Raw genomic sequence first — 12,376 nt, 5'->3', positions numbered from 1 at the left:
GCATCCCTCGCTCTCCGATGCCCCGCTCCGCATTGGCCGCCTCTGGAAGCGCCCAGCGGCGGCTTCTGATTGGCTGTCGCCGCGGCAACGGGCGGTGGGGGGCGTGGCCGGGGCGGCCCCTCCCGGCGTCGCGGGTTTGTTTGCGGCCGCCCGGCGGCGGCGGCCGGAGCCGAGCGGACCCGAACGGACCCGAACCGAGCCGGAAAGAGCCGGAAGCAGCCGGAAAGAGCCGAGCGCAGCCGAGCGCGGCCGGCCGGGCATGAGGAGCGGTGGGACGCGGAGCCCCCCGCGCCCCCCGCCCGGGGCTGGTGCCCCCGGGGCTGCCCGGCCGAGCCCGCCGGTCCGCCGGCCCCGGTGACGCCGCGGGAGCCGCCGCAGGGGGGGCCTGGGCTATGCGGTGGTGGCTGCGCGCCGCCGTCCTCAGCCTGCTCGCCGGAGCCGGGGGTGAGGGGCCGCCCCGGGGAGCGGGGGGGGGCGGCGGGGCCGGTCTGGCCGGTGCCGGGGCGGGGGGCTCGGGGGCGGGGAAAAGGTCCCGGTGCGTTCCGGTGTGTCCCGGCGGGACCGGTCTAGCCGGTGCCGGGTCCCGGGGAGGCGGGAGCAGGCTGGGGACAGCGGGGGCGGGGGGCTCCGGGGGCGGGAGGAAGGTCCCGGTGTGTCCCGGTGTGTCGCGGTGGGATCGGTCTGGCCAGCGCCGGGTCCTGGGGAGGCGGGAGCGGGGGGTTCCGGGGGCAGGGGAAGGGTCCCGCTGTGTCCCGGTGTGTCCCGTGCCGTCCCGCCCCCGTCCCGGTTCATGCCGGTGTGTCCCGTCTCACCCGTGCCCGGGGCCGGTCCCGCAGGCAGCGGCCGGAGCGAGCCCCGGGCCGTGGTGGGGCGCGTCGGGGGCAGCGCGCTGCTGGGCTGCGGGCTCCTGGGCGCACACGAGGCGCGCCCGCCGCTCTACGTGATCGAGTGGGTCCGCTTCGGCTTCGTCCTCCCCATCTTCATCAAGTTCGGGCTCTACTCGCCACGCGTGGACCCCGAGTACGCGGGTGAGTCGCAGGGACCGGGCGGGCAGGGGGTCCCGGGGGTCCCCGTGGGGTGTCCCGTGTCCCCGCTCACTGTAGATGGGTCCCACCGGGTGCTGCTGCTGTTGGACCACCTTAATCCCACTCTCGGGGAAGTGGGGGGCTCTCCCAGGGGTCTCGGGGGGCGGGAAGGGATGGTGAGGAGCCAGGGAGGTCCCTACAGCAGGTGAATCCCAATCCCCATCCCCAGGGATGGCAGGAGAGATGGGGGTCCCCAGCTGGCAGAGGGGACGCAGATCCCTGCCCAGCCTGGCAGCAGGAGCGATCCCCACAGGGCAAAATGTGGGAGAATCCCCCCAGCCCACCCCCGTGGCCTCTAGCTGCTGGGGCATCTCCCGCAGGGCGGGACGGCCGAGTGCCCGGCACTGCTCTGGCCGTGTCACCCTGGGCCGGTGCCACCGGGATGCCCCGTGCCGGGGGCTGTGGGCGCTGCCTCGGCCCGTGCGGGTCGCCTGAAGGTTGAGGCTGGGGAGGGGATTTCGGGGGAGCTGCTAATTGGAGCAAAGCTGGGCCGGGGACGGGCTGAGCGTGGGAGGGGGATATTCGCTGCTTTACCGGGTATTTAAAGTGAGTGGTGGCAGAGCCAGAGGAATCGCAGCGCGAGGATCCCTGCGAGCAGGGAGGAGAAGGCCACAGGAGTGTCCCCTGGGCATGGGGAGGGCTGGCAGCCCGTGGGGGATTTGGGCTGAGCCCAACCCCAACGTTCTGTGCCAGCCACACACCAAAATCCCTGATCCGACCCTTCCTCGGGGGACAGGATCATTCCCGGATCAGGACCCAATCCCTGTTGCCACAATTGTCCCGTGCCTAAAAATCCCTTGGGTAGGGACAGCCACTCTCCTGCTGCCCCTTCCCTGGCCAAACGGGAGGGCACGGATTTTGGGAGACGCCTGGGGACGCTTTCAGCAGCTCCGACTTGGCTCTGAGGAACCAGCGGTGACAACGAAGCCCCGGGCCAGGACAAGGCACCTGCTCTGCCGGGAGGCCTGGGCTGGGCTCCTGTTACCTGAGCGCCGAGGGGCCCCGGGGCTGCCGCAGCTCCGGTTACCCGGGAAGGAGCTGGCAGCGTCCCGCCCGCAGCCCCCCCTCCCCGTGTCCCCTCGTCCCCGCCGCCAGCGCGGCCCCGGGGGCTGCGGGAGCAGATTGGGATCAGGGCTGGGGGAAGGGGCTGGTGGCTGGAATGAGGGCGAGGTGGGTGGGCGGGGGGCTGGCGGCCGTCGCCATGGCAGCGGGGCGGCTTGTTTTCCATCCGCCGGGAAGGGATGGGTGCAGGGAAGGGCAGGGCCGGTGGGCGCAGGGCGTCGCCAGCCCCCTCTCTCCAGGTGGATCAGATCAGGTGTCACCCAGAGGGGCCACGGCTGTCACCAGTGTCCCTCCTGGGGGGATCTGGGGCGTCCTGGGAATAGGGTGGGCTGCAGCTGCCTCTGTGACAGCGCTTGGGGGATGGGGTCGGCTCTCCCCTGGGTGCCACCGCCACCCACGGTGCCATGGGCCGCTATCGCCTGCCCTGCAGCAGGGTCGGTGGTCTCTGGCCTGGCTCAGACCCCCCCCTCCCCGGCTGTGGCCGCGTGGCGGGGGCTGCAGCCCCCTTTGTGTCCCCCGCACCCCTTTGTGTCCCGCTGAATGTCGGTTGCCAGGCGCGGGGGGATGCTGGGCCACAGGGTTTTGTTTTTGCAGGGCGGTGGAGGAGGAGGAGGGGGCTGGGGCCGGCACGGGGGGGATTAGGGGGAGGCTGAGGGGCGTCCCCAGGCCACTCTGATCCCTTCCAAAGGGACCTTTGTTCGGGAGCCGGCTGCTCCCGCCGCGCCTGGGGCTGGGGGCTGGCAGCTGCTGGCAGGGCCGGGCTGCCCAGAGCTTCCCAGAGCTTCCCAGAGCTGTCCCACTTCCCAGGGCTCGGCGTGGGAGCCGGGTCTGGGGTGAGGGCCGGCGAACCCCTCGTCCCACAGCTGTGAGGTGAAGGCAGAGGGGTGGGAGACAGCTCTGGGCGCTGTGGGAAGGGTTTGCACGTTTGTGTGCGGGCTTCGCACAGCTCGCGGTGGATCCTGTCCCTCAGCCTCGGTGCCCAAACCCGCCTGCCCGGCTCCTGCCACTCCTCCTCATCCTTGTCGGGCTCGTCTGGTGGGACACAGAATCTGGTGGGACACGGAATCCCAATCCCGCTGCCAGCGGTGCCAGCCGGGACTCCTCGGGCAGTGCGTGGGGACTGTCTGTGACACCGGGCAGAGCTGGCAGCGGGGTTCCCCAAAACTTCCTGTGTTGGGAACCCGTTGGGAACTGCCGGTCCTGGGATGCTGATGGAGCATCGTGGGCTGTTCTGGCGCTTCCAGTGCCGGGGCTGTGTCCCTACCGTGGTGTCCCGGGAGCAAGGTCACCTGGCATGGGCCGGGGGTGCCCGGGGTGGGAGTGCCGGGGCAGAGGGTGCTGGGTTGATGGATGCCCGGGGAAGGGGGTGCTCCAGGCAGGGGGTGCCTGGGGAAGGGGATGCTCAGGACAGTGGACGCCCAGGGAAGGCGGTGCCCGGGACAGGGGGTGCCCGGGATGGTGGGTGCCCAGGCTGGGAGTGTCCGGGACAGGGGGTGCTCGGGCCGGTGGGTGCCGCTGGCCGCACACCCCGGCCTGGGCTGAGCCAATTGCCCGCTGCACCCTGAGCCGATTATGGCTCTGATAATAGCCCGGGGGATTAACGGGCTGCGCCCGCTCTCGCTTCGGCTCTTATCCCTCTCCTCATCAAAGAGGCCGCGGGGCGTGGGGCTGGCGCGGGGCGAGGACCCCACGGCCTGGGGGATCCCCGGTCACCGTGTGCCCCCGGGGGGCTGCAGAGCTCGTCCCTGCGAGGCGAGCGGGGGCTCACCGTGACCCCCCCCGTGCCGCGGGGAGCGGGGCCGGTGCGGAGGTGCCGGGGCTTAGCAGGGCTCCTAAGGGTGAGAACGCCGGGGGGGCTCCCGGGGGGACGCAGCCGTGGGGGAAGGGTCCTTGGGAAGGGGGAAAAGGGGTCGGGGGAGGGCTGTGCAGCTGGAGGGGTGGTGGGACCAGTCCGGCCGGCCGCTGGGAGCGATGCTCGAAGTGCGTGGACCCGCCGTGCTGAGGGACCCCGCCGAGGCCACCCTCCACGGGGGCGGGTGACAGAGCCACTGTCGCCTCCTCTCCGTGGCACCGATGTGTGTAGTGCTGGATGTCGCTGTGCCCAACCTCTGGCACCGCCGTTCCCAGCCCCCCGTGGTGCCAGCGTGGGCGGGCACCCTGGGGAGGGGATGGCCCCAGGGAGGGGGTGACTCGGGAGAGGGTGGCCCCGGGGAGGGGGTGGCCCGAGGAGGGCGTGACCCGGGGAGGGGATGGCCCCGGGGGAGGGTGGCCCGGGCGAGGGGGTGGCCGGGGACTTGGCTGTCCCTGAGCCGCTGCTGTCGCGCAGGTCGAGTGCGGCTGGAGGAAGGTGCCTCGCTCCGCCTGGACCTGCTCCGCGCCGAGGACCAGGGCTGGTACGAGTGCCGGGTGCTCTTCCTCGACCGGCATAGCACCGACGCCGACTTCCAGAACGGCACCTGGATCCACCTTACCGTCAACGGTACCGGCCCGTCCCAGCCCCACCTGCTCTGCCCACATCTCCCAGGGCTGGCACTGGATCCGCTGGGCTTCCACAACCACTTGAGCCAGCTCTGGGGGTGAGGGTTTGGATGTGGATTTGCCTTCCAGCACCCCCCACCTTCCTGGAGACCCCCCCCGCATTCGTGGAGGTGCGGGACCAGGCCGCGCTGAGCCTCACCTGCAGGGCTGTCGGCAACCCCCAGCCTGTTGTCACCTGGAAGAGGAGTGACCTGCCTGTCCAGAGCGGGGACACGGTGCAGGTGAGGACGACAAACCACCGATCACCCCTGTGTGGGGTGTGGGCAGAGTCTTGTGCATGGCTGGAGTGCCCATCCCTGCTGCAGTGGCACCTGCCTGCCGCCACCACCCTGCTCACGGGGCACGTCCCTGTCACTGGGTGGCTGTGCCACAGCTGGTGCTGTTGCAGGTGAGGAACGGGACGCTGAGCATCGCCGCCGTGGAACGTGCCAGCGCGGGCACCTACACGTGCCACGCATCCAGCAAGGAGGGCACTGTCACCCACACCACCCGCGTGCTCGTGCAGGGTAAGGACGGGTGGTCCCCCAGCCCTGCCCCATGGGCTGCGGGCATGGAGGGAGCCACGGCGTGGTTGGTTTTGGGAGCAGCTGGGGCTGTCCCCTGCCCTCACTGCCCCTCTGCCCTGTACCCCAGGGCCGCCCATCATCGTGGTGCCACCCCAGAATGTCACCGTCAACATCTCCCAAGATGCCTTTCTGGCGTGCCAGGCTGAGGCGTACCCAGGGAACCTAACCTACACCTGGTTCCAGGGCAGCAGCAACGTCTTCCACCTCAGGTACGGCGGGAATGGGGACAGCACCGGGGCTGCTGTGCCCCCCAAACCTGGCCCTGAGTGCCCGGGATGGGCTGGATGTGTGGTGGGGGCAAATCCATCATGCCAGGGCAGCAGGGACAGTCCCAACTCAGGCACTCACCGCTGTCCCCTCCCCTCCCAGCCACCTCCAGGCTCGTGTCCGTGTCCTGGTGGACGGGAGCCTCCTGCTGCAGCGAACGACCCCGGACGATGCTGGGAAATACACCTGCACCCCCAGCAACGGGCTCTGGAAGCCGCCTTCCGCCTCAGCCTTCATCACAGTGCTCTGTAAGACCCCCCCCTGCACCCCGGGCCGTGGGGGTCCCTGCTGTGGGGGCTGTGGTGGGAACGGGGGGTGCCCCATGGGGACCCCAGCCCTGTGTGTCCCCGCAGACCCAGCGCAGGTGACCACCATGCTCCCTGAGACCCACCTGCCCAAGGGCATGCGGGGCGTGATCCGCTGCCCCTCCCGCGCCAACCCCCCCCTGCTCTCCGTCACCTGGACGAGGGATGGGCGCCCGCTGGAGCTGGACAAGGTACGGCTGCTCCCACCCCCCACCACCCTTCCCACCTTCCCAAATCCCTTCTCCTCAGCCGTTCCCCTCTCCCAGCTCCCCGGCTGGTCCGTGCGGCCCGACGGCTCCATCGTCATCGCGACGGGGAACGACGACGCGCTGGGGCTGTACCGCTGCACGCCCTACAACAGCTACGGCACCGCCGGCGAGTCCCGGCCCACGCGCGTCCTGCTGAAGGTGAGGAGCCCCCCGGGGTCCCCTCCCTGGCTCTGCACACGCTGCCAAGCCCCCCACGCTGCCCCTCTGCCTTGCAGGACCCTCCCGCCTTCACGGTGCAGCCCAAGGAGGAATATTTCCAGGAGGTGGGCCGGGAGCTGGTGATCCCCTGTGCAGCTCACGGGGATCCCCCCCCCCACCATCACCTGGCTGAAGGTAGGGGCTGCTGCTTTGGGGGGTCAGCTGAACCCCCCCGGGGATAGAGATTGCTTTTGGTCTCCAGGGCACTGTTCCTGGGGCAGTGTCCTTGTCCCTGCATCACTCCTGGGGCCATGTCCCTGTCCCCACGCCACTCCCAAGGTAGTGTCCCCATCCCATCACTCCTGGGGCAATGTCCCTGTTCCTACGAATGCTGTGGGGTCCCATCACATGGTTCCTGAAGGGCCTCAGGTCACTGCTTGGTGGGCCTCTAAAAAAACAGCAAAACCCTGCCCCTTGGTTTCCAAACCAGCCCCAGGGTGGGGGGTCCCCCTTTTCAAGTGCCCTTGTCCCCGGTGTGGCGGTGTCACCATCCCAGCCCTGCACGGGGGTGGGCTAGTGGTGGCCCCCATTAGCATGTCCGTGTCCCACAGGTAGGCAGCGTGGGGAAGAGCAGTGCCCAGGTGGACAGGAACAGCAGCCTCGTCCTCCGCCCCCTCATCAAGGAGCAGCACGGAGTCTGGGAGTGCACGGCCACCAACCAGGTGGCCAGTGTCACTGCTGCCACCTCTGTCCACGTGCTGGGTGAGCTGCCCATCACTGGTGGGCTTGGATGGTGCTGGGGTGGGCAATGCAAACCCCACCCTGTGTTGGAAGGGGTGGTCCAAGCCCCCCAGTGTGACTCTGCTGCCCGCCAGGTACCAGCCCCCACGCTGTCACCAACGTCTCTGTGCTCCCGCTGCTGCTGGCAGCCAACATCTCCTGGGAGCCGGGATTTGATGGAGGCTACTTCCAGAGGTTCAGCGTCTGGTACACCCCGCTGTGAGTGCCCACCCACCCTGTGTCCCCAGAGGGCCCTCAGCTCTGGGCTCACGGGTCCCCGCTGTCCCCAGGGCGAGGTACCCGCCGCGGGCGCACCACGACTGGGTGTCGCTGTCAGTGCCGGCGGGGGCTCAGCACCTTCTGGTGGAGAACCTGCAGCCGGACACCAGTTACCAGTTCAGCGTCCTGGCCCAGAACAAGCTGGGCAGTGGCCCCTTCAGCCAGATCGTCACCTCCATGCCCAGGGGTAAGGGGAACTCCCCAGAACACCCCTGGTGCCCCCAGAAACTCGGGAGGCTCCCGTTCCCACCTTGTGCCGGCCTCCGCTTCCTCCCCAGGCTTCCCAGTGACCACAGTGCCTCCGGAGCCGCCGGCCATGACCGTGCACGTCTTTCTGTCCCCACCGCGGGCTCTGACAGCCAACGAGACCGTGCGGGGGGTGCTGCTGCGCTGGGACCCTCCTGCCCACGCCTCGGTGGCCCTGAGCGGGTACGCGCTGGAGCTGCGGCAGGACAAGGGCGGCTGGGAGGTGCTGGAGCGCTCCATCCCCGGCACCAACACCCAGGTGCTGGTGCCAGGGCTCATCAAGGTGAGATCTGGCTGGCTGCTGGGGTGGGTTAGGGCATGGTGGCCACGTGGCTCACAGCCCCATGTCGTGCAGGACGCCTTCTACGAGTTCCGACTGGTGGCCTTTGCTGGCAGCTACATCAGCGACCCCAGCAACACGGTGAACGTCTCCACGGCAGGTGAGGCTGGGCTGCCACCCTGGGGCAGAAGCTGGAGGTGCAAAGCACCCAAATTCCCAAAGGAGAACCCCCTTCATGCTGCTCCCACCCCCATGTCCCTGCTGGTAAACTGGGGTCAGGGACAGAGCAGGACCCCCAAGGCTAAAGCTGTGGGAACAGCCACGGATCTGCCTTGGCTTCAGCCTCACGAACCAGAGCATCCCTTGTCCTGGTGCCCATGACGGGGGGCACAGGTCCCCCCAGGGGCAGAGCAGCCCTGGTGGGACAAGGGCTGAGGCTTCACTGTGTCCCTGTGGTGCTGGTGACACGCGGTGACACGAGGGGGGCTGTGCCCGCCTGATGGGATGCCCTGTGTGTGGCAGGGATGGAGGTGTACCCGTCCCGCACGCAGCTGCCGGAGCTGCTGCCGCAGCCGGTGCTGGCGGGGGTCATCGGGGGGATCTGCTTCCTCAGCGTGGCCGTCATCTTCAGCACCATGGCCGCCTGCATCATGAACCGGCGCCGCGCCGCGCGCGTCCGCAAGCGCCGCCAAGGTATGAGCCGGGGAGCAGGAGGGGACAGGGGACAGGGGACAGGCCAGCCTGGGTGGGGCCCGAGTGGGTGCCGCTGTCTCCTCCTCATCACGTTTTGAGTTGCTCGCTGTGTGATCCCCCTGTGTTCTCATGGCCTTCCAGATCCACCACTCGTCTTCTCCCCCAGCAAGAAGCTTCCACCTCCACAGTAAGTCACACCACGACATTGCCACACTCCCTCCCTGTCCTGCCACAGCATTGCCACGCTCCCCTCCCTTCCTGTCCCACTCCTGGCTGTGCCATGTTCCCATCCCTGTCCCTCTCCCTCCATGCCACGCTCCGCCCATCCCACTGCACTCCTCATCATCCCCCTGCCACCGGCTGGGGGCACGGGGACAGCCTGGGGACGGCCACCCCGTGCTGCCACTGACCAAGGGCATTAGGAGCAGGGCGCTGGGGGCAGGGCTCCCCCACATGCTCCCTCCCGGCAGTTTTGGCTGGAAAAAGGATCGGGAAGCACAGGAGCAGGGCAGTGAGGGCCCGGGAGCACGGCTGGGGGTGCTGCAGCTGCTGCCTCTCCCTTGCAGCAGTGCTCGTGGCCCTGGTAGCCCCGACAGCACGGTGAAGCTGAAGCTGCAGCCGTCACCGTACCGGAGCCTGCACCGGACGCTGCTGTGGGGTGAGAAGGCCGGCACCAGCCTGGGGCTGAGCATCGCCGGTGAGCGCTACCCTGGCTACGAGAGCCACGGCCGGGAGCACGTCCCGCTGGAGCGCATCTGCCGCGGCCCCGACGGGCGCTTTGTGGTGGAGACCGACCCGCGGCCAGAGCCGGACCCTCTGCGGGACCCCCCGGAGCCCTACCACCAGCTGCCCACCGAGGAGGACGAGGAAGAGGAGGAAGAGGATGAGCCCGTGTGGCACAGGGGGGTCTCGCTACGCCCCCAGCCTGCGGGGCAGCCCCGCCGGGGTGCCCGGGCCTCCAGCCACCGCCACGGCCGCTACTTCGGCTACGGCAGCAGCAGCCCCGTGGACGAGGCCGTGGCGTTGAGCATCACCGACGTCAGCCCCGTGGCCTCCGCCGCCGCCACCCTGCCTTACAGCACCGCCCAGGAGCCCCCCGGGCCCCGCCACGGGCCCCCCTGGGACTCGCCGCCCCGCCAGGGCTCCCCCCAGCCGGCCACCGGCCCCTTGGTGTCCCCCGGCCCCCGGGCCGTCAGCGGGATCCTCCAGTACCTCAGCCTGCCCTTCTTCAAGGAGATGTGTGTGGACGGTGACTGGCCCCCCCCAGAGGAGCCGGCGGAGCCCCCCAGTGCCGGCGCCGGGCCGGAGCCCCCCGCCAGCCCCCCGCGCGTGGGGCGGACGCTGTGCCCGGACTGCATTGACACAAGTGCCAACGCCACCTCCCTCCCCGCCACCGCCGCGTTCCTCGAGCCCCCCCGGCTGCCCGTGGGCCCCCCCAAGGCCTCGCTGCCCGGCTCCCCCGCCTGGCCCTGCTCCCCCAGCCCCGGGCCTCCCCCCCAGCCCCCCTCCCATCTCCGGACTGAGGCCCCGGGGCGGCCGCCGGACGCTGCGCCCCCGGAGAAGCTCCCGCGGGGCAGCCTGACCAGCCAGAGCAGCGGCCGGGGCAGCGGCTCCTTCCTGCGGCCCCCCTCGCTGGCACCGTCCCTGGGGGGCACCTTCCTGGGCACCCCCCTCGGGGACGGGGGCAGCTGGCACAGCGGGGGCTCGGCAGCGGAGGAGGGACGGGGCAGGACGGATCCTGGCGCCGGGAAGAGGTGAGCCGTGGGCAGGGCGCCGGGATGAGCTCCCGGAGCGTGCGGGGGCAGCTCCGGGCCTGTCCTGGGATGGGGTGTCCTGGCACGGAGCCACCTCCCTGCCTCCCAGCCCTGCAGTGCTCTGGGGACACCGCCCCACTGTCCTTGTCCCGAGGGACCACTCTGGTTCTCCCCCAGCATCCCTGCCCGCTCCCCGCTGTGTCCCCACATCCCTCGGGGTGGTGCCCCTGACGCTCATCCCTGGGATCTGACGCCTTGGGATCTGCCCCTGACACCCATCCCTGGGGACCTGTGGCTTGGGGTCTCTCCTGACATTCATCCTTGGGGTCTCGTGCCCATCCCTGCGATCTGGCACCTCGGGGTCTGCCCTGACCTCCATCCCTGGGCTCTCACACCCATCCCCGGGGTCTCACTTTTTGGGGTCTCCCCTGGAGCCCATCCTCGGGGTCTCACGCCCTCGGGCCGTGCCCCTCGCCCCCTCCCCGCAGGAGGAACACCTCCGTGGACGAGAACTACGAGTGGGACGCGGAGTTCGCGCTGGAGTCGGAGCTCCTGGAGGCGCTGCAGCTTTACCGGGGCGCGGCCCCGACCCGGCCCGGCTCCTCCATCGCGCTGCGGGACCTGCAGCGGCACAGTGAGTGCGGCCCCCCCGCGCCCCCCACCCCCGTGCCCAGGGCCCCGTGGCCGCCCCGGCGGGTGCCGCGGCGGGGCCGGACGCTGCCTGTCTCCCCGCAGAGCTCGGCTCGGCCCCGGTGAGCTCGGTGTCGGCGGAGGCGTTGGGGACGGGGGGTCCCCCGGAGCGCGGCCAAACCCCCCGCCCCGAGGGGCCGGGGGCGCGGCGCCGCAGGGAGGGGTCCCAGCAGCGGCGGCAGCGGGTGGGCGCCCGCGGGTGCTGCTCCGAGCGCTTCGAACTGGCCACGCTGCTCTAGGGACCTCCGGGACCCCCCTGGGACCACCCGGGTCAGGGCTGGAAGGATGGGGCAGGGGGGGTGAATAAAGAGGCGTGAGAGCAGCTCTGGCTCTTGTTGGTGGGGGGCACTCGGCATCCCCAAGGCACGCAGGGTTCTGCCATCTCCCCACTCCTCCTAAACGCCCCCTCCTCGTGCTCCCCGCAGGGCCCGTGACGCCCTTCATCCACCCCCCACCCATCACCACCCACCCCCACCACCACCCCATCTCCCTGCATGCCCCTATATCCCATCTCCACTCCATCCTACACCCCCTCCCCCTCCATCTTCTCGGTGTCCCCCTCCCACCTCGTCCCCGTCCCCGTGCCTTGTGCAGGCTCCCCTCCTATTCTCCTCCCATTCTCCTCTGTCCCCATCTTCCCCTTTCCCTGGCCGCAGCTTCCCATTTCCCCCTCGCATCTTCCCAGCCTCCCCCTATCAATTCCGCCCCCCCGCCATCGCAGTCTCCCCCACCTTCCTGGTACCCCCCCATCTTCCTATTGACCCTCCCTTAGGGACCTAGTGACCCTCCCCCCATGTTCTGGTACCCCCCATGTTCTCAGTGTCCCCCCTATTGGGGTGTCCCCTTATCTTCCTGGCACCCCCCCATCTTATCGGTATCCTCCCCACTGGTGTCCTCCCCATCTTATCCGGGTGCCCGCCATTCCTGTCCCCTCTCCGGTGTCCCTGTCCCCTCCCGCTCTCCGCAGCCCCCCCTCCCCCGTTCCGGTGTCCCTCCCCCGGTTCTCCCCCCGCTCGTCCTCCCCCCACCCTCGGGGGGGGCGGGGCCTGGCGGCGGCCCCGCGCGCGCGGGAGGGGCGGGGCCCGCGCGCCTCGTGCCCTTATATGGGCATTGCTCGGGAGCGCGTCACGGGGGCGGGGCGGGCCATGACGTCACCGGGGGTCGCGCGTGGGCTCCGGCGCGGGTCACGTCGGGTCGCGGGCCGCGGGGTCCCGCCGTGGGTCACCCCCCCCTGTCCCCCCATCGCGTCCCCCTTTGTCCCCCTGCCACTCCCACCCCATGTCCCCCCACCACGTGCCCTTGTGTCCCCCTGCCGCGTCCGCCCGTCATGTCTCCCCTGTGTCCCCATCATGTCCCCCTGCCACGTCCACCCCTGTCTCCCCTGTGTCCCCCATCGCTTCCTCCTGTGTCCCCCTGCCACGCCC

The 12,376-nt window shown here is 70.4% G+C and overlaps 1 protein-coding gene across 1 annotated transcript; it reads left to right on the top strand.

The window, feature by feature from the left end:
* Positions 1-108: 108 nt before the first annotated feature.
* LOC121672516 (protein turtle homolog A-like) lies at positions 109-11,274 on the top strand. Its single transcript, XM_042045187.1, is given in 21 exon segments — positions 109-444; positions 837-1,028; positions 4,474-4,626; positions 4,755-4,906; positions 5,074-5,191; positions 5,319-5,460; positions 5,621-5,766; positions 5,872-6,014; positions 6,090-6,230; positions 6,308-6,397; positions 6,399-6,425; positions 6,842-6,992; positions 7,106-7,229; positions 7,301-7,476; positions 7,568-7,818; positions 7,891-7,975; positions 8,338-8,508; positions 8,650-8,695; positions 9,075-10,262; positions 10,751-10,896; positions 10,998-11,274. Coding segments are annotated over 21 exon segments (3,888 nt in total). The 5' UTR covers positions 109-392; the 3' UTR covers positions 11,192-11,274.
* The last annotated feature ends 1,102 nt before the right edge of the window (positions 11,275-12,376 follow it).

This window comes from Corvus kubaryi, unplaced genomic scaffold (genome assembly GCF_017639235.1).
Source record: "Corvus kubaryi isolate FWS band 111438036 unplaced genomic scaffold, C.kubaryi_AGA036_p1.0 62644, whole genome shotgun sequence".
Classification (NCBI taxonomy): Eukaryota; Metazoa; Chordata; class Aves; order Passeriformes; family Corvidae; genus Corvus; species Corvus kubaryi.
This window is presented reverse-complemented; position numbering and strand designations above follow the sequence as displayed.